Source organism: Zeus faber (assembly GCF_960531495.2).
Source record: "Zeus faber genome assembly, chromosome: 1".
NCBI classification, from domain to species: Eukaryota; Metazoa; Chordata; class Actinopteri; order Zeiformes; family Zeidae; genus Zeus; species Zeus faber.
Window position 1 is genome coordinate 6,568,513 of NC_137193.1, and position 20,128 is coordinate 6,588,640.

Genomic DNA, 20,128 nt, shown 5'->3' on the forward strand with positions numbered 1-20,128 from the left:
TTGGCCGTTTTGCTCTACATTCATTTTTGCCTTTAGCACCTAAATAATCTTAACTCCAATGCATGGAACCATTTTTTCAGCACAAACTGAGCAATAAATCACAATTATAATTTTGCCAATTCAAGAATTTCTATAGCTGCCAGCAGCCAAAACGATGACAAAGAATAGAGATTAGTAGTAAATCTATCAACAACCTTGGACTCTGCACTGTCAGCTTTGTTTTGTTTATTCCTTGTTATTTGTTGTTGTCAAATGATAAAACCTAAAAGACGCCACGAGTGAGACGCTCCAGACAAAAAACCAGCAACACGTTGTGTAGCATTGGGAGCCTACTCACTGTTGACCACTCCTCCGGAGTAGGCGTCCCGGTGAGTGGCGTGCGCGATGGCCCTGCGGCCGAGCTCGTACGCCTCCTCCACCGTCATGTCCTCCCGGTACCCGCTGTCCACCACACCGTAGGCGTAGCTGTTTCCGCAGCCGGTGGAAAACATGCGAGCGGACAGGCGCGTCCCGTTGTCGTCCACGTAATAAAGCCCGGGGCCCTGGGAAGGAAGCGCAGTTCAGTGCAGTTGGTTGCAAGCGTTTACTTTGATTTGGTGCTAGAGATCTGGCTTGGGCGACGCTGAAAACGCTGCCTCTGTTTTTGGTGGGACCCTGGAGGCAGAGGTTCAACTGTCGGCCGCCGTGTGAACAAACCCTTCCATCCCATACTAAACACTGTGGCAGATCAGAAAAAGACGCTGTTTTAACTGCACTTTGGTCTCTTCAACCCACAAGGAAACAGAACGTTTCAATGTGAAAGAGCGAGAAACAGACAAAAAGGCACAGGGCATATTCTACGAGGTCTTCTTTAAGCTTATTGCTTGCTTGGGTGTCGCTCCAAATTATTTCTATTTGACCGTCACTGAATGTGCCTCAGCCCACGCTGCACACCTGCACGTGCACTCTGCATACAAACACAACAAGGAGCACCTGTTGGTCCCAGCCGCAGATCATGCTGCCGATGGAGAGGCCCATTCCCCTGTAGCGCTGCATCATGTTGGACAGCAGCTTGGACGCCGCAGCCACCGAGATCCTTTGCTTGTTCCTGAGTTTGTACAGTCTGACACATTTCACACACTTTACACATTTTAGACGGACACGCCTCCCGAGGTGGAAAACAGGCAAAGCCAGGATGGAGACGGGACAGACGGACGGATGGACAGAAATGCAGACAGACAGGCAGACAGACAGGCAGACAGACAGGCTGACCTGCATTCTTTGGCCAGCAGCCTCTCCCAGTACTGACAGTCGGCGGCGCTGCCAGACATGGTTCCCAGCAGGAAAGGGTTAATCTCTATCACTTTATTCACCTCCTGCGAAGCTGCAGAGACACCGGGGTTATTACACCTTAGAGCAGTTTATCTGCAAACTATTGGAAGTGTCTAAGTGTTTATTTTTAATTTGGGGGTTTGCTGTTCAACCTCCTGAAGACAAAGGGGCCAAAAGTCAAAGTAATTGCATTGAAACAGATAATAAGTCATAAATAAACAACATCAGGAGCTCACACATACTGACATGATGTGTTTTAGAGGATGCTCAGTAGAAAGGGACAATTACAACAACTACTGACCGTTGTGTGGCAAGTACTGTATCTGTATTTATTGAAGTATCATCACTTCAGAGACTTTCAATAATATAATGATTTAGCCTCATATCCTTGTACATGATTATGACATCATCTATCCTGTTTTATCATCACTTGTATTCAGGATCCGCATGAGCATCACCTGCAGAAAAAAAGGTTCAGTAGCACTTTTATTTTAGGTTATATATCCGCTCTGTTATATCAGAGCACTGGATATGACCAGTACTATTACTGTGAATACTTTAAGTACATTTAGGAGCAATGTGGTACTTTCTTTTTGCGACAGGGTATTTGTACTTTTACTGAAGTAAAAGGTCTGAGTACTGTGCTGGTACCGATGTAACTGCCAGCTGAGGCTCTGGAGTCCACGGCCACAATGACCCCGTGTCTGAACATGAAGGCCAGGGTGGTGGTTCCGTGGTGGAGGTGGATGCACACCCCGTCTCTGTTGCAGGACTTGAGGAGCCCGGACGGCTGCAATAGAGGGGGACAAAGGGGATTTACTGGAGTCTGTCATAACCCCAATGAGGATCGACGATGGTTCAGTCGGTGGTGCGGGTAAAAGCAGAATATGACGTTTAAAAGAGCCGCTCACACACCCACGTGGCCACCACACGCACAATCCACGACGAGGCCAACGGGCCGTTTGTGGCCGAATCTGCCAAAATGTGACCTCATCCCTTTGAACGGTGATGGGAGGTCTGTGCCAGCATGTGTGCATGAGCGATGCAGCCCACCGAGACGCTGACAGGGTCATTGGAACCAAGCGTATGAAATGACAGCTTTTTTCCTCAAGCGCTTCCTTTCATTTAAAGCTGGGGCCACATGAGGTGATTCTGGAGGCAGATTTGGCAGCGATTTGAGATGGAGCTGAGTCAGGGTAGTGATAGCTGATACATCTTTTCATCGTCCTTCACCCTTGAAACAATTAGGCTTTAGAATATGTTTATTTTATTGGTGGCTGATGTTTTCGGATTATAATATATTCGAATAAAGAAACAAAAATTAATAATAATATTAATAATAATAATAATAATAAAAGTGGCTTATGCCATCCAATTCTAAGTAAATTGTCAATCTAACTGTCAATATAAATCCGTGATCAGATTACTTTCACTTTCGTGGACGAGGCTTTGGCAACAACATCACCTCAACTCAACAGACACTGAGTCAGATGGATCTGTACTAATTACACACAACTATAACTAGGGCTGGGTATTGGTGCTCAACACCTTGAAGGTATCGACCGAAATAACCCAAGAGCAAGTAGTATGGAAACTTCTCCAGTCAAACGATACCTGCATTCCATCCTTTTTGCCCCCAGATCGAAGAAAAAAAGACTATTTGTGTGGTTTTGCTCTCAGCCAATCACCACAAGCGTTCTTCCATGGAATGAGACGTGTGATTGGCTCACTACCGCAGCAGCAGCTACAACAGTGTGTTAAAGGATGGGTTCATCTTAAAACAACAGTCAGGTGTCCATATGAACAGTGGAACAGGTTTTCCTCCTTGTCATCATTCCTCCTGTACTGGATGTTTGTTTCAAACGACACTGCCCAAATACTTCATTATACAGTTTGGTTCAGTTATTTCATAAATATTTCAATCATTTGAACTTTCAAAATGTTATTACTGTAAAAATAATTTGGAGGGGGAGGAGTGGTGGCATTTTACACTGAATGCTTCCATTCACATGATGGGTGTAGTAGAGAAAAAAGGTATGAATGAAGTACTGTATTGGTATCGGTATCACTTTAAGGTACTGGTATTGGTACTGGTACTGTACATTTTAAACAATACCCAGCCCTTACTATAACTATTAAAACATATATAAAATTATAAATAATTATACAAATATTTTCCCCTTCTCTCCATTAGTCCCCGCGGGCCGGATTCGAGCCCCCTGCTGGCACCCAAAGAGGCCCGCGGGCCCTAGCTTTGACACCCCTGCTTTGAACCAACAGACGCGTAAAAACGACTGAACGGACGCGTCTGGAGCTGGACGCTCTGACGCTCCAAACGACTCAGCTTCTTATGACAAAAACAAACCAAACAAAAAGGAAAACCTTGTGAAATGAGACTCACGTCCACACCCAAAGGAACAGCAAACTCTGGGCTTTTGGTGCCGAAGCTGTAGTGACTGGGTCGGTCCATCATCCGCCCACCGAGCTTGGAATAAAGGTTATAACCGCTTACTTGGAAAAGGGCCATGGTTACAACAATGACATACAAAGATATGACAGAAAACACTGCCTGGCAACCAAACGTCCCAAATTTCACCCAAGAAATCGAAAGTGGAAGTAATCTGATCACGGATTTATATTGACAGTTAGATTGACAATTTACTTAGAATTGGATGGTATATTATTATTATTATTATTATTATTATTATTATTATTATTATTATTATTATTATTATTCGGTTTTTTTTTTGTTTTTTTTATATTATAATCCGAAAACATCAGCCATCAATAAAATAAACATATTCAACATTGCGGTATAAATTGATGATCCAAAACTGAAAATCAATGTAATATTTACTTATTTTCACCAATTGAATTCAGCTTGTGCGCTTTTTATTAAAATATTCATGTTTTATTACTGTGTGGTTGCCTGGTGTTAGTGACATGTTGAGTATGAAGGTGCGGCTTTAACAGTATTAACCAATAGGAGGTTTAAAACACTGTGTCGTCATCAGTGTCTAGGTAGACATTTTCTTTACTCTTTCACTTTCTTGCCATTTTTTATTTTGTGTGTATTAAAAAAAATGTAAGTTATTTATTCAGTGTTTAATTCAGAGGGTGTTGTATTGTTTGGATATGGTTGTCACCATCAGTGCGTGATGTTTACTGTTTACATGACTATGTAAAAACACTAATAATTCAGTCATACTGTTTTGTTCATTAGATTTATTATAGCAAGCGACTATTCTTGTTTTCCAATAAAGGCGTACAGGATGTTTTAAACACAGGGTTGGACGCAAAAAATATTTGATTCAACACTTGGACAATTTATTTATATGTAGTCACATGTTCAAATCCACATTCAACATCTAATAGAAATGTGATTTACATCTTAAAAACATCTTTGCAATGTCTTCAAAAAATGAATGAGGAAAATAATAAAAACAGTGATAATAATAAAAAAGTTCATTTGGATGCTTCCTCTTCTCCTTTTCTCAGCTAAATGTGTTTCTTTCCCCGCAGTGCCGTGCGGCTCAGAGCGTATCCATCCGCTGCACCGTCTCCTCCACAACCTCAAGCTTCAGGGGGATGACTTCCTCCTCCAAAACGCCTGTTGTGCCTGGGTGGTGCTTGTATTTCCTCCGCCTGCCAGAGAGTTAGGGAGAAATAACAGATACTCTGATGACAAACAATTTGCAGAAAGGGTTTTAAAGCATCTTGAGGAGAATTCCCCACAACTCGCTCCACACGACACGTCACGTTTCATCTGAGTTTGTTAAGAGGTGGTCAAGAGGAGGAACCCAACTGCAAGACACAGGGTTTAAGGAGTATTGAGGGGGGTTTATTGAGAAGAAACAGGGAATCCAGAACAGGCAACAGACGGGGGATCAGGACCGGCAGGGACTCGTGACAGGGAAGACAGGGAGTCACGACCAGGCAGGGAAACCAGAATCAGGGACCAGGAGCAGAGGAGCCAGCGGAGAATCAGGAACTCACAGTTCAGGGCGCACACACAGGGAAACAGGCAGGGACGTGGAAAGGACGTGCTGCGACATGTGCTGCGACACATGCTGCCACAAGAGGATGAGGAAGGTGGAGACGGGTGGTGAGATCACTGCCTGGGAAAGGTGTGCAGTGACAGGGAAATGAAATGACACCAGACACAGACAGAGGGAGCTAGAGACAGACAGGGGGAGCTAGAGAGGGCTTGAGAGAGACAGACAGACAGGGAGTCAAGGCAGGCAAGGAGGATGGTGACAGAGTAACTTTGCACAACTCACTGAAATGACCCGATTGGGATGTTTTTCCACATGTAACACAGATGGGATATGTATTATGAACGTCTCAACATGAACAAAACACATCAGCTCATGCCACTTCTGTCTAAACGCACAGATCATAGATGGATTCATAGACGTCATCCTGATGTGTGCAGGTGGCAACAGTTCAAACTGAACTTTTTTTGCAGTGGTTCAAAGGTCAAGTGATGGAGGACGAAGGCTCAAGCCAAAGGAGCGTGATTCATACATTTTGGTGTGATCAAAAGAAAACTGAAATAGATTTATTATTTGACTTGGCCAGGACCAAGGTTGATTTTAGGTGTTTTTGTTACGGCTTTAAACAGCAGAATCTGCCATGGGTCACATGGTAAGTAGGTGTGAACAGGCGGCAAAGAATGTTTGCACTTGCTGGAGCCAGTGGCCTCTCTTGGAGTGTGGTTAAAGCCAAAGAGCGTCACCTCTGGTCGCTGTACTCGGACTCCTGGTACGGTCGGATGTACTCCACCCCCTGCGCCGTGATCACACACATGTCAATGTTGTTTCCCGAACCCAAGTCACTCATGATGCCTGCATGGATGGAGTCACGCACCAAGAACTGGGCCTCCTCCAGCTGGGAAAACCAAAGAGGAGGGAGGGAGGCGGGTGGACAGACAGACAGACAGACAGACAGACAGACAGACAGACAGTTAGACAGACAGATATTATAGATGATGTGAATTTATAATTATAATGACAGCCTCCAATGGACTTGTGCACCACTCTGTACCTCCATGTCAGGTTTGAATCTGTCCTCCAGAATCCCCAGAGCCGCCAAGTCACCAGAACCTGCACAACACCGTCTTCAGTGTGAAAACAGAAACATGATCTGTCTATCTATCTATCTATCTATCGATCTATCTATCTGTCTATCTGTCTGTCTGTCTGTCCGTCTGTCTACCTATCTATCATCAAGAGGAAAAGGAGGAAAGTTATCTGTATTCCTGTTTTCCTAGAATAACAAAAAGTGTCTTGAAATGTCTTCTCTCAGAGCATCAAAGCTCTGCTTCCCCTCGAAAAAGTTACTTCCAATTTTTTTGGAATGTTCGACAAAAAAAAAGACTTATTTCATCAATGCGAGCTGAAAAAAAAACTTGCAATAGTCTGTGACGGGGAAACCCATTCCTTTAACCGAAAAATGTGCTATATTGACTGATGATGCAAAATGACTTACCCATTGCGAGGTAGGGCACCTTGTTCATGCTGCCGTGCGGCCCCACTGTGTACAGGTGGTGTCCAGTGCAGTCCACCCCTCCCAGGATGAGGTGAGCCCCTATCTGGCCTCTGTACCTGACGGTGCAGTACATTAAATTATGTTATTCATACCAACAAGCAGCATCAGGAGCAACACTTCAAATGCTTCCATATACTAGTGTATATGGAAGTAGAAGGCCAGTAGAAGCCAACTTCCTGGGAAGTATAAGGTCTGGTGCAACCAGTTCACAATCTACACGAGGGTAATGTGGCCCCTGAAAATGAGTGAGATCCCCTCATCGACCGCAAGTAAGATGGATGGAAAAGCCAATTAATTCATACGAAAGTGGTTGGGGCTGCCACCGTGCCTATCTGAAACCGGTCTCTTCGGGAAGAACACACTGCAGCTGCCACTGCAGTCCATAAGTTTGGGCTACATGCAGGAGAAGACCAGACTGGTTCTCGAGCTAAGAGAGTCCACAGACCAGTCGGTAAGGAACGCAAACGCCAAGATTCCAACCGGCCGTAAGTGGAATGCCCAAACCGAGGTTGACCAAGCTGTAGGTCGGCTGCAACACCGGGAGATCGTGGGCAGAGTCCAGACAGGAAGAGCAGGGCTAGGATGGGGAGAGGCGCCACGCTTCTGGTCCAAGGTCAACCGTAAGGAGAGGAAGGAGATGGTGGTGGCAGAGGTGACGAGCATGGAGGAAGATCGCTACCAGGCTGGACAACCTGGGAGGGAGTTGTTAACCGGAACATCAGTTGGTCAGACCTGTGGAAGATTCCACAGGCAAGACTCAGCTTCCTCATTCGCTCAACCTATAACAGGCTTCCCTGTCCTCAGAACCTTCACCAGTGGTTTGGGAACGAAGAATGCTGCTCACTCTGCAATGCCCCCAACGCAAGCCTCCAGCACATCTTATCAGGCTGCAAGATCGCGCTTTCACAGGGGTGCTACAGATGGCGCCACGACCAGGTCCTGAGAAAACTAGCCGAAGTGCTGGAGGTGTGTCGACAGGGTAACAAAGAACCACCATCAGCAGAGGACCACACCAGCTTTGTCTCAGAAGGAGGGGTAAGGAGAAATACCAGGCCAACAGAAACATCAAGGCCCTTCTCCCCCGACCAGGAGTGGAACATGAGGGTTGACCTCAACAGGCAGCTCCGGTTCCCCACAGAGATCATCACCACATCTCTCCGACCAGACATAGTTGTGTGGTCAACCAAGGCAAGATCCGTGCACCTCATCGAGCTCACAGTACCACTGGAGGAGGGGATTGAGGCCGCCTTCAAATGTAAGAAGGCCAAGTATTGAGAGCTGGCTGCTGAGTGCCGGGAGGCTGGCTGGAAGGCTACCATCTACCCAGTGGAGGTCGGATGCAGAGGATTTTTGGGGTTGTCAACCACACGCCTCTTGAGGGATGCAGGAGTGACCGGAGGGAGGCTAAAGAGGGCAACAAAGGACCTGGCAGAGGAGGCTGAGAAAGGGGGAAGGACAGACAACAGCCGCAGGGGAGAACAACTATCAGCTGCAGGGGGTGACAGGGAGACATCCCTGTCACTGCTCCACCAGGAGACGTTCCAGAATTAAAGGAGCGAAACGTTGGTGAATGGTGGTTTCTGGCTGATGACCCTGCAGCTGACCCATGGGCACCGGAGGAGGTGTGACAGGCAGCAATGCCCAGCGGGTGATAACATCTTCCTGTACATTTACAGAAGTTCAATCCAAGTGAGTGGCAAGAATATTTGTTTTGAACAGGTTTTAACCATTAAAAAACACAAATACAAACACAGAGTTTCAATTTCATAATTACTACATTTCCTACAAATACTACAGGTTCAAACCCACTGGCACCCACCCATATTTACCAAGAAGCTGGTATCATCTATGCACACACACACACACACACACACACACACACACACACACACACACACACACACACACACACACACACACACACACACACACAAACACACATACACACACACCACACACACACCACACACACACACACCTGTAGAGCATGTCCTGTAGAATGTTGACGGCCATGAGCACACGGGGCTTCCTGCCGCTGTTCAGGGAGAAGATGGAGAGATTGGAGGAGAGAAGGTCTGTGGTCTTCTGGGTGTCTGCTGCAGTACCTGCTCCACAGCAGCTAGAGACAGACAGACAGACAGAGGCAGATGGAGGCAGACAGAGACAGATAGAAACAGACAGAGACAGATAGAGACAGAGACAGAAAGACAGACGGACAGAGAGACAGACAGACAGACAGACAGACAGACAGAGAGACAGAGAGGGGAAGGCAGGGACAACATCTCAGTTCTGCAACCCACAGAGAGAAGTCAGACATGCTCCACAGACAACGTCTCTGATTGGTTCATTTCACATTGACGTTTGAATCAGTGTTTGTTCTGTTCAGTTTGATTGGATGCTCTGGAGTTGCTCCTTTTGACTTGAAGCCTTTTACAGATTGTATGGACTCCTTGACTCTTTGGGGCCAATAACGTCTGTGGAATTAAGATGGAAAGGGAGGAGGGCGCACAAAAGAAAAGAGTGAAGCTCTGGTGGAAGGAAAGAACGAGAAAGGTGTGGGCCTGGAGGAAGAGGAGGAAGAGGAGGAAGGGGAGGAAGAGTAGGGAGGGGAGGAAGAGGAGGAAGAGGAGGAAGAGGAGGGAGGGGAGGGAATGGAGCAAGAGGAGGAAGATGAGGAATTGGAGGAAGAGGAGGAAGAGGAGCAAGAGGAGAAAGAGGAGGAAGAGGAGGAGGAGGAGGAAGAGGAGGAAGAGGAGGAAGAGGAGGAAGGGGAGGAAGAGGAGTAAGGGGAGGAAGAGGAGGGAGGGGAGGAAGAGGAGGAAGGGGAGGAAGGTTTCTCTCTGCACTCACTATATATTGGGGGCGATGTGGTGGATCTTGGCGCAGGTCTTGTCGGCGACCACCTCGCTGGATGTGGCTCTGGTGTCCGCTCCCAGCACCACGCCGCTCTGGAGCAACACACTCCATGAAATGAATCTCCCAAAACAAACAGTGCGATGGCTTTTCACCCTTTTGTGCCGTGTCCTCCCCGGCTGTCTCAGCAGTGTTCAAATCCTTCCTTTACGGACGTATTCATTAGAAACGGAGCAAACTCCTGCTCTGTGTTCCTGAAAGCAGCAGCATCATCATCCGCAAGATGCTTCATGTTTCAAAACAACAACCAGAACAGTGTTCAGTCCAGTCCCCACCGCTCTTGGGAATCGAACCTTTCGCCGTTTCATGCTCCGTAAATGCTTCTATGACTTTTCTTCGGCGGGGATGGATCTGCGTGCGTGTCTTCTCACGCACGTCTGAGAAAAAATGATTTGGGCGAAGAACAAACCGAAGCCAAAAGATAGAATTTGTCCGTTGACGTCACGACGTGGCACAAAACAGGGACGTGACCTCATGCACAGCATCTAGATTGTGAACGGCTGTGACTCCTTTAACGCCACCTCCTAAACTGATGACCCACAACTGAAATTGAAGAGAATATTTACTTTGCCTTCTATGAATGTAGAGCACTTTGGGAGGAAGTTATTATTATTATTATTATTTATACAATTAATATGGTTATTATTATTATTATTATTATTATTATTATTATTATTATTACTATTATAAATATTGTTGTTGTTGTAATTTGTATTAGTAATACTATTATTATTGTTGTTATTATTATTGTGATTATTATTAATATTATATTATTATTATTATTATTATTATTATTATCAGGGGTCCAGCCCATTCCTATTGTTATTGTTGGGAATTTTCTTCTTACTTTGTGTTTTTCGGGCTAAAAGTATCTGGAACACGACAATCGCAGTACGCACGCACAAGGTCGAGGTGTCGTTGGTGAAATGAAAGCATTGGTTATTTTACCGGAAGTAGAAAAGTGTTGAGAGGACTTGATTAGTAGGGGGCGGGCGCTTTGTGACGTCATCATCCTAAGTTGTAGAAGTCCGAGCGTCGTCTCTCGGACTCGTTCCCATGCAGCCACTTGCGACACGTAGACAGACGACTTGAGCCGATGCTGCATTTAATGGAAACTTGGAAAAACTGTAACTCGTGCTGCGTTTTACAAAACACCCGAAAATTCGCTGGGAATTAATTTTTTTTTTAATCTTCTCTGTGTTTTGAAAAAAGTGTCTAGAACACGACAATCGCTGATCCCACGTTAGAACCGGGGTGTTTCAGACATCTTGTGCTGCAGGTTTTATCCACATCAATCTACATTTGTAGCAGGAATTAGTGAAAAACCGTTGCAAATTGACCAGAAGTTGAAGAATTCTGGCGTAGTTTGATTACTTAGTGAAGCGAGGCGCTTTGTGACGTCATGAACCATGTTATATAAGTCTGGTTTCCCTCTCTGGGTGCTCATGCACATTGGGAGGGTTGCTCTGTGTGGACCTCATAGTGGTTGCTCCACGAGACGAGCAACCAGGAGACGACAGACCGGGGGGACGATGCAGCGTTCAACGGAAACTCAGAAAATCCTGCTGCGTTTCAGAGAACCCGGAAAACTGTAATACCTACCTAACACGACGAAACCCCACCCTGTGTATCGCTGCCTGCAGCTGTATTTATTATTGTTATTACTAGTACTAATTCTACTAATACTTACCTTGAACACCACTCCTGCTATGGTGGTGCCTGTCTTTAAAGGTTTGGGTGTCCCCCCCTCAAGCAAATCCTCCAAAACAGCATTTCTGCAGCAAAAGGTGGTTGGGTGGGGGTGGGGGTGGAGGTGGGGGTGGATAGACGATGGAAACATGGAAAGTAAGAAGTGCATGGCAACAACTATATAAATATATATATATATAAAAAAAAATATATATATATATATATATATAAATTAAAAATAAACATATATATATATATAACTATACCGACAAATAACAAACATTTCAGCTTCTCTTTGCTCAGCTTTGTACGTGGTTCAGTCTCTTTCCAAAACAAGGATCTGCTTTCACTTTCCATCTCCATTGAGTTGCTGTGTTACTGGACTTCCTGCTTCAACTTTTTTCTTTATTTATTTTTCTTTCACACAAAGTCAGAACCGGAAAGAAACACAGAGAAATCAAACCTGCAACTGTTGTCGAAATTAAATCCCGGCGTCGGGGTCTCCAGGACGTTGGATTGAGCCATTCTCACCTGAAGCCACCCTGAGCTCTCTCTCTCTCTCTCTCTCTCTCTCTCTCTCTCTCTCTCTCTCTCTCTCTCTCTCGTCGTGTTGCTTTAAAACATGGAGGACTCCTACTCGCACCGGATCAATGGTGTCAGCACGGGGGTGAGTAAACCCATATCGCTCTGAATCTGTGCGTCAAGTCCATCAAGAAAAAGAGGAAAGAAAACACTGTGTACTGTGTGTTCATGGCAGGTGCTTTGTACATACGCAGTGTTGTATTTTGGGGGGACATTTGGCGCTCCTTGATATGACGTTGACATTGCTGGTGGCGGGGTCCGCCACCATGAGGTGAAAGCTTCCACTTCCCCCTCCTCATGCAGACCACCATCCTGGCAGTGACGTTTGATGGAGGAGTCCTGATTGGTTCAGACTCAAGGGCCTCAATTGGGGGGTGAGAGGTCTATCTGTCTATCTGTCTGTTTGTCTGTCTGTCCATCTGTCTATCTATCTATCTATCTATCTATCTATCTATCTATCTATCTATCTATCTATCTATCTATCTATCTATCTATCTATCTATCTATCTATCTATCTATCTATCTATCTATCTATCTATCTATCTATCTATCTATCTATCTATCTGTCTGTCTGTCTGTCTGTCTGTCTGTCTGTTTGTCTGTCTGTTTGTCTGTCTATCTGTCTATCTATCTATCTGTCTATCTGTCTATCTCTAAGGCTGTTTATTCATTGGGAAACTCTTTGGCAACAATATTGATCTTCATCTGTTCCTCTCTCTCTCTCTCTCTCCGTCCAGGTCCTTTGTATCATCTAAGACCATCAACAAGCTGATTCAGGTGCATGACAGAATCTTCTGCTGCATGGCTGGTTCACTGGCAGATGCACAGGCTGTCCTCAAAGCTGCCAAGTTCCACCTGTCCTTCCACAGGTGCATAAGCAATGCACACACACACACACACACACACACACGCACACGCATGTGCACGTAGACACACACTTGCATGCTCATTCATATGTAACAGTAATTATTTTCCTGTGCGGTACATTGACATTTTCAAGTGGCGGTCGCTGTAACCCAAGGCGACTCACAACAACTACATTTGTCAGTGGAGGTGGAGCTGACATTGCAGTCATCAGCCTTTAACAGGAAGAAGTAACAGCAGCAGAGTTTGTTTCGCTCACACGTGTATGATATTTTCTTCCTGTCTTTCTACGTCTCTTCTCCTCTCATTTACATACATGTTGTTCCTCCCCCTCCACTCTCCCTCTTCCTGGGCCCATCTTACCTTCCCTCTCATCTTCCCTTTATCTTCCCTCCGTACCCAAACCCGTAGCATCCAGATGGAGAGCCCTCCGTTGGTGATGGCCGCCGCCTCCGTGCTGAAGGAGCTGTGCTACAGCAACAAGGAGGAGCTCCAGGCCGGCTTCATCACAGCCGGCTGGGACAGGAAGAAAGGAGCACAGGTGAGGGGCCCCACCCCCTGGGGCCCAAACTCCTCCCCTTCGGCCCAGAGCCTTGTTTTAAGCCGGGCTCAGATTTGCCGTGATTTGGCTCCTTGTCTGAACCCTTCTTCAATGTGAGTGGGTCAGAGGCGTGATGTGAGCCTTCCCAGAGGTTCCCAAATATTCAAGCGTGTGGTTTATTTACCCTTTCACATCTCAGATCTCATGTCACTCAGCCCCATCTCAAATCGTTGCCAAATCGGCCTCGGAAAATCACGTTGTGTGGCCCTGTAGCTTCATTGAGACCACATCACAATGTGCCCATGTCTGGATTTCATCCAGTTCAATGAACCAGGGCCAGTCTGCTCTGTGTGCTCCCCATGCAGGTGTACGTTGTGTCTCTGGGAGGCATGCTGATTCCTCAGCCCTTCACCATCGGCGGATCTGGCAGCACCTACATCTACGGCTATGTGGACGCCAAATACAAAGCTGGCATGACCAAAGAGGAGTGCCTCCAGTTTGCCACCAACGGTACGGTCCTATTCACGGTCTTTTAAGAGCCCCGTTCTCACGACACAAGGGGCCAAAAGCACGATTGACATGGTTCATACATGAGGTTGGGAGCGGCGCTTGAGCACTTGAGAGGAATTTCCTCCCGTTCCCGGAGGAAGGTTTCTGTGAACGCTGCCTTGGCCCCAATTACACCAACAGTGTTGCCCCCGGGCAACACTGTTGGTTGGGGTTGGTTCATGCCGCCATTTTATTTAGCAGAACAAGGTGCACTCACTCAGTGGAAGTAAAGGTGAGGATAGAAATCTGTTGCTCACACTAAAATGTACAGGTCACATGGTCACAGCAGTAATACTTTGAGGTGAATTCAGTTCATTTCTATGCAATCGTCACAATCTCATTTCAACAAAACAGATTCAACCCAAAGTCGATTCACGATTCATGAATTAGGAATAATCTATTGGACAGTGGACGAGTCATTGACACACATCCTGTGACAACTTGACCAAATTCCTCTTCTGTTCTTCCTGCCACTGGCGTCTTGCTCCTCTCTGCCGTTCACTTGTTCCTATCCACCGTGATTCCTCCTCCTTCTTTCTAACTCTCCTTCTTCTCTCTCCCTCTCTCTCGCCCTCTTCCTCCTCACCCCTGCCCTCAGCTCTCTCCCTGGCCATGGGGAGGGACAACGTGAGTGGCGGCGTGGCTCACCTGGTGGTCATCACGGAGACGGCGGTGGAGCATGTGGTCGTCCCCGGCAACAAGCTCCCAAAGTTCCACGACGAGTGATCGAGTCCAAATGAAGCCTGTGACAACGGGGACAACCAGAGCCCCAGAGCCGCTGCTCCAGAGCAGATTTTAGTCCTGGTAGAAATTGCGGAATACAAGCTTTTCTCCAATAAAGAAGATATTTATCCTGTGTTGTGCACTGGTGTTGTAGTGTGAAAGGTGGATTTAAATAAAGTTAAATTACCCTCTGTTGCCCAGTGATAGTCTGGGTGTGTATTTCCGTGTATTTCCAATTAATTCACACAGCAGCTGCATATCCATTGTCAGATGACATCACATATTATGAGCTTATTACTTCATCCAGTTGATCAAAAAAAGTGTTTGTGTGCTGCAAGGGAATGAATTATCAATGCCAATAAACTGTCTGTTCTAGAAGCCTGAGCCCTGCTGTCGTTGTCTTACCTTCCCATGTGTGTGTAACGTGTGGAAATGAAACATGACATGTTGTTTTGTTTTTTTTATCGTTGCCCCAATTTACATTCAAACGTGACCAGGATGATGCAATATTTAATCATTTATATAAAAAAAGATGATAAGAATATTAATAAAAATAGAGTGTGCACACTTTATTTTATTATGATAATCTGCAATGTGGTTGAACCTGAACCTTGCTGGCAGAAAGTGCTCATATAAACAGTAAACATCGCCTCATTAGTGAGGTAATAATAAATAGTTAATCGTTTTTGTGAGAAGGGGCTGGATTTCTATATCTCTTAAAGCTCGATGCCTTTTATATTTCTTAAAGTGTTCGAGCACAAGGAACAGAGTCACTGTCACTTTGGGTTTGAGCAGAGAAGACAAGCCTCCCTCCTGGAGTCCAGCGCTTTAAAGGTGACAATAAAGACACAAGGTTTGGAAAGAAGTGACGGTGCTTTTCTTGTTGGTGTTGAAACAACAGCAGCTTCAACTCTGAGGTGGAACTTCCCTGAATGAACGTTTGCAGTCTGCCATCACCATGTTAGAGGAACCGGAGCCGGAATGGATGAGCGAAGAAGTTAAAACTGGAGTAAGAACATTTAATGCGTGTTACATTTCCTGGACAAACATCTGTCTGACGTGAGGATAAAGCTTTTATTTTATTATTATTATTACTATTATTATTATTACTTTTATTTTTTATGATGATGCATGTCGCGGTAGACTCGCATGTATTTCAACTCCTCTTCATGAATTAAACCTTTACGAATCACATGGGATATAAAACACCAACGCTTACACCTGACTTTATTCCTTGTAATCTTTGTTTTCTTCTTGTAGACGACCATCATTGCCATAGAGTTCGATGGGGGAGTTGTGCTGGGCTCGGATTCTAGAGTGTCCGGGGGGTAAGTGCATGCGTGCGAGTGTTTATGTGCGTGTGCGTGCGTGTTAATGTGTGTGAGTGGTAATATAGGAACGTGTGTGTGTGCTTGTGTTTGGTAGAATAGTAGTGTCTGTGCGTGTGTGTGTATGTGCTTTTGTGTGTGTGTGTATGTGTGTCGTAATAGAGGAATGTGTGTGTGTGTGTGTGTGTGTGTGTGTGTGTGTGTGTGTGTGTGTGTGTGTGTGTGTATGTGTGTGTGTGCGTGTGTGTGTGTGTGTGTGTGTGTGTGTGTGTGTGTGTGTGTGTGTGTGTGTGTGTGTGTGGAGCTGATTTCAATGACGTCAATATCAATGTGAAATCAACAAAATATGATTTCTCTCTTTTTTTTTTAACTAACACAATATGGACAATTTCACAACATTTTGGGGACGACTATCATCGCTCCCATGAGATCTTTCCACAAATATTGCACATATTTACCAAACACTCACTGGTGATGTGGATATGATGTTATTATGAACATTGATCAGAACATAAGAAAACTGAAGCAGCGTTACTTCACTGGAAAACTCCTTAAAGGCAATATTTTACTTTCTCCTGAAACCACGACCACAACAATCTCAGAGGAAATCTAGTCTCATATCACAATACCATGTGAAAGCAACGCACCTCTCAGCCCTGTGTGTGTGTGTGTGTGTGTGTGTGTGTGTGTGTGTGTGTGTGTGTGTGTGTGTGTGTGTGTGTGTGTGTGTGTGTGTGTGTGTGTGTTCCTCTCTACCTCCCACTGGCTCCACCCAGAGCCTCGGTGGTGAACAGGGTGATGAACAAGCTGTCCCCTCTCCACGACAACATTTACTGCGCCCTGTCCAGCTCTGCTGCCGACGCCCAGACCGTCGCCGAGATCGTCAACTACCAGCTCCATGTCCACAGGTACACCGTCCACACCGTCCACATCGCCCACACCGTCGGCACCGTCCACACCGTCCACACCGTGGGAAGTGTTCCGCTCCACCGCCCCACTCGGATCTCAGAATCCCAATCCCCATCCATTTTAACGGCCAGGTACATTTACATATACGAGCTGCACTGCAGTGGAGACCATAAGCATTGAAAAATAAAACAGCTGGATGGTCCGAAAAAATAAAGAATAAAAATAATAATCAAATATAAGAGATAAAATAAGTAATAATTAAAAAGTGGGGTAAAAATCTAATTTAAATTTAATTGTCAAATATATACAAATAAAATTTTAAAAGTGAAGTAAAAATTAAATATAATTGTCAAATATATGATGATAATATGATGATACCCTGATAATAATACCAGAAATAACACAAGCCAGAAGAAATGGCAAGTCCTGAGAGAGGAAACAAACTGGGCTGACGGGGAATCTCTAGTGTCTCTCTCTCTCTCTCTCTCTCTCTCTCCAAGGAGGTAAACTGTACAAAGGAGGAAGTCTGGGCTCCAAAGGGAGCCGTCCTTATAGTGAACAGCTGTCTCAAACCTGGTGAAGACATCAACAGATCCCTGCGTACCTAGTTGTCTCTGAAGAGAGATGTCTGTCCTCTTACTGACCTGTGATTTGCTGTGGTTTGTCTTTATTTTTGTTGTTTTTTGGTTCCTTCGTAATCAAGTTGCTGCTGTTGTGACACGACTTACTGAAAATAAAGGAACCTTAAAAGTCAAAGTCTCTCCCTCCCTCTCTCTCTGTTTTAGCATTGAGATGGGTGAGGACCCCCAGGTGCGTTCGGCGGCCACGCTGGTGAAGAACATCTCCTACGAGTACAAGGAGGATCTGTCGGCGCATCTGATCGTGGCCGGCTGGGACAGGAGGGGCGGGGGGCAGGTCAGTCCTCAACACCTTCTCAGCTCGTTGCCGTTCCCTCGGGGATACGTGAAACAGGGCATCGTTTGCACACTGCTTTTGGCTTCCTTGTTTCAGGGGCCTTGAGGTTTTTCAAGGACTTACTTTGCAGGGGCGCCCGCCGTTGACAGTGACTCCTGTAGTCGGTGTTGTTGCAGCAGCGTTTTGGGACGTGCACGTCAACAAGCAAATAAAAACAGAAAACAGCAACAAGGAGCTGCACACCGCCCGCTTTTACCGGGACTAAAACCAGCGACCGTCCTGCTGCCATTTTGATTGATGATTTCTGTCTGTCTGTCTGTCTGTCTGTTTGTCTGGCTGTCTACATGTCTGTCTGTCTGTCTGTCTGCATGCCTGCCTTTTTCTGCCTGCCTGTCTGTCTGTCCACATGTTTATTTGCATGTCTGTCTGTCTGTCTGTCTGTCTGTCTGTCTGTCTGTCTACATGTCTGTCTGTCCATTTGAATGTCTATACATCCGTCTGTCTGCATCTCTGGTTGTCTGTCTGTCCGCATGTCTGGCTGTCTGTCCGTCTGAATGTCTGTCTTTCTGCATGTCTGTGTATCTGCATATCTGTCGGTCTGTCTGTCGGCATATCTGTCTATCTGCATGTCTGTCTGTCTGCATGTCTGTTTGCATGTCTGTCTGTCTGCATGTCTGTATGTCTATTTGCATGTCTGTCTGTCTGCATGTCTGTCTGTCCGTTCGTCTTCATGTCTATTCGTCTGTCTGTCTGCATGTCTGTCTATCTGTCTGTCTGCATGTCTCTGTCTGCATGTCTGTGTCTGCCTGTCGGTCCATCTGTCTGCGTGTCTGCATGTCTGTGTGTCTGCATGTTTATCCATCCATCTGTCTGTCAGTCTGTCTCTCTGTCTGTCTGTCTGTCTGCATGTCTGTCTCTCTGTCTGTCTGCATGTCTGTCTGTCTGTCTCTCCCCTCTTGGCCCCCTGTCAGGTGTTTGCCACCCTGAGTGGCCTGCTGACACGGCAGCCCTTTGCGGTGGGCGGCTCCGGCAGCTTCTACGTCTACGGCTTTGTGGACGCAGAGTTCCGTAAAGGAATGAGCAGAGAGGCGTGTCAGCGCTTCGTCCTCAACAGTAAGAGACACGGACACACAACACAGGAAGGACGCCCGCGCACCGCCGCAGGCTTCCTTTGGGAGTTGGTGCTTCACAGCCATTTGAGAGTTTTCATTTCCTTCCCGTTGTGTTTCACTGCGACAGGATCACGTTGAGCTGTCGTGCGTGTTGTGTTTTATAGGAAGGATGGCGTTGATCTCCTTCTTTTCTGTAAGAACCTTCACTGACCTTCCTCTTTCGCTCTCTTTAGCACTGTCTCTTGCAATGAGCCGTGATGGATCCAGTGGAGGCGTGGCCTACATCGTAACCATCGATAAAGACGGCGCAGAGGAGAAAGTCATTCTGGGAAATGACTTGCCTTCCTTTTATGATGAATGAGATTGTTTTGAAGACTTTTCTAAAGCACTGCAGCATAAAACTAATTCTGTATGTGTTTCTACTTATGGTGCAGTCTCTCTTAGCAGCAGGTAAGACAAATAATATCCCAAATAACGAGGGAAAAACACTGCTGGTCTAGATCCATATATTTGTTATGGGCGAGCTCAATTTGGATCAAAATGATTGTCAATTCATTATTTTATTTCATTATTCTGCCATTTGCCAAATATTCTGAAGTACGACATATAAACTCAGTGTGATTATATAGAATAAGAAAAATATTTTATGACCAACAGATTTACAGAGATAGTTTTGACAGGTGCTGTTAAAATGTCTATTAGCAGTCTCTGCTTAAATTGCCATCATTCAAATATGTTTTAATCACAATGACCATGCATGGTTGATGGCTGTTTGAGTTTTAGGAGAAAATAAATAAAAAAATAAAATAAATGCAACTTGTTTCACTGTCTCAATTTGCTTCATTGCATATTAAAATCTTCCAGGACATTATAACAGCTGACTACTTGTATTGACGACTACAGCCTCAGTATTAATCATGATGATGTCATAATATACATAATATTGATTAATTACTTTACGGGCAAACTAATATGACGCACAATAAATGAATCCTTTGCCAATTTCTAAAAGTAGACATATGTCATCTTTATTATGATTATGGTCTGTGTGTGAACGGTGGACACGTCCTGCGGGCCTCACATCTTTTAACTTGCTCGTTTCGGGGAAACTCGGGATGGCTGAGGATGAAACTGAAAGTAAA

The 20,128-nt window shown here is 45.5% G+C and overlaps 4 protein-coding genes across 5 annotated transcripts; 2 read left to right on the forward strand and 2 right to left on the reverse strand.

The window, feature by feature from the left end:
- Positions 1 to 915: 915 nt before the first annotated feature.
- LOC307231507 (proteasome subunit beta type-8-like) lies at positions 916 to 3,845 on the reverse strand (the record flags this gene model as incomplete). Its single annotated transcript, XM_080002251.1, has 4 exons — positions 3,713 to 3,845; positions 1,963 to 2,101; positions 1,252 to 1,363; positions 916 to 1,102 (listed from the first exon to the last, which is right to left on the reverse strand). The coding sequence occupies exons 1-4, from the start codon at positions 3,836 to 3,838 to the stop codon at positions 916 to 918; spliced, it is 564 nt and encodes a 187-aa protein (XP_079858377.1). The 5' UTR covers positions 3,839 to 3,845.
- A 972-nt stretch (positions 3,846 to 4,817) lies between these two features.
- Positions 4,818 to 11,988, reverse strand: LOC307241023 (proteasome subunit beta type-7-like; the record flags this gene model as incomplete). 2 transcript variants are annotated; one of them, XM_080014981.1, is made up of 9 exons in its annotated part: positions 4,818 to 4,956; positions 6,050 to 6,099; positions 6,181 to 6,201; positions 6,358 to 6,416; positions 6,802 to 6,917; positions 8,840 to 8,980; positions 9,712 to 9,809; positions 11,465 to 11,549; positions 11,927 to 11,988. In XM_080014981.1, the coding sequence occupies 9 exons, from the start codon at positions 11,986 to 11,988 to the stop codon at positions 4,845 to 4,847; spliced, it is 744 nt and encodes a 247-aa protein (XP_079871107.1). In that variant the 3' UTR covers positions 4,818 to 4,844. The 2 variants fall into 2 exon arrangements, with proteins under 2 accessions (XP_079871107.1, XP_079871106.1); XM_080014980.1 differs by having other exon boundaries at positions 6,050 to 6,201.
- A 97-nt stretch (positions 11,989 to 12,085) lies between these two features.
- On the forward strand, positions 12,086 to 14,733 carry LOC307241066 (proteasome subunit beta type-6-B like protein; the record flags this gene model as incomplete). Its single annotated transcript, XM_080015036.1, has 6 exons — positions 12,086 to 12,130; positions 12,349 to 12,419; positions 12,783 to 12,914; positions 13,321 to 13,450; positions 13,816 to 13,960; positions 14,598 to 14,733. The coding sequence occupies 6 exons, from the start codon at positions 12,086 to 12,088 to the stop codon at positions 14,723 to 14,725; spliced, it is 651 nt and encodes a 216-aa protein (XP_079871162.1). The 3' UTR covers positions 14,726 to 14,733.
- Positions 14,734 to 15,680: 947 nt separating this feature from the next.
- LOC307241049 (proteasome subunit beta type-9-like) lies at positions 15,681 to 19,347 on the forward strand (the record flags this gene model as incomplete). Its single annotated transcript, XM_080015011.1, has 6 exons — positions 15,681 to 15,731; positions 15,983 to 16,050; positions 16,827 to 16,958; positions 17,745 to 17,874; positions 18,846 to 18,987; positions 19,220 to 19,347. The coding sequence occupies 6 exons, from the start codon at positions 15,681 to 15,683 to the stop codon at positions 19,345 to 19,347; spliced, it is 651 nt and encodes a 216-aa protein (XP_079871137.1).
- Between the last annotated feature and the right edge of the window lie 781 nt (positions 19,348 to 20,128).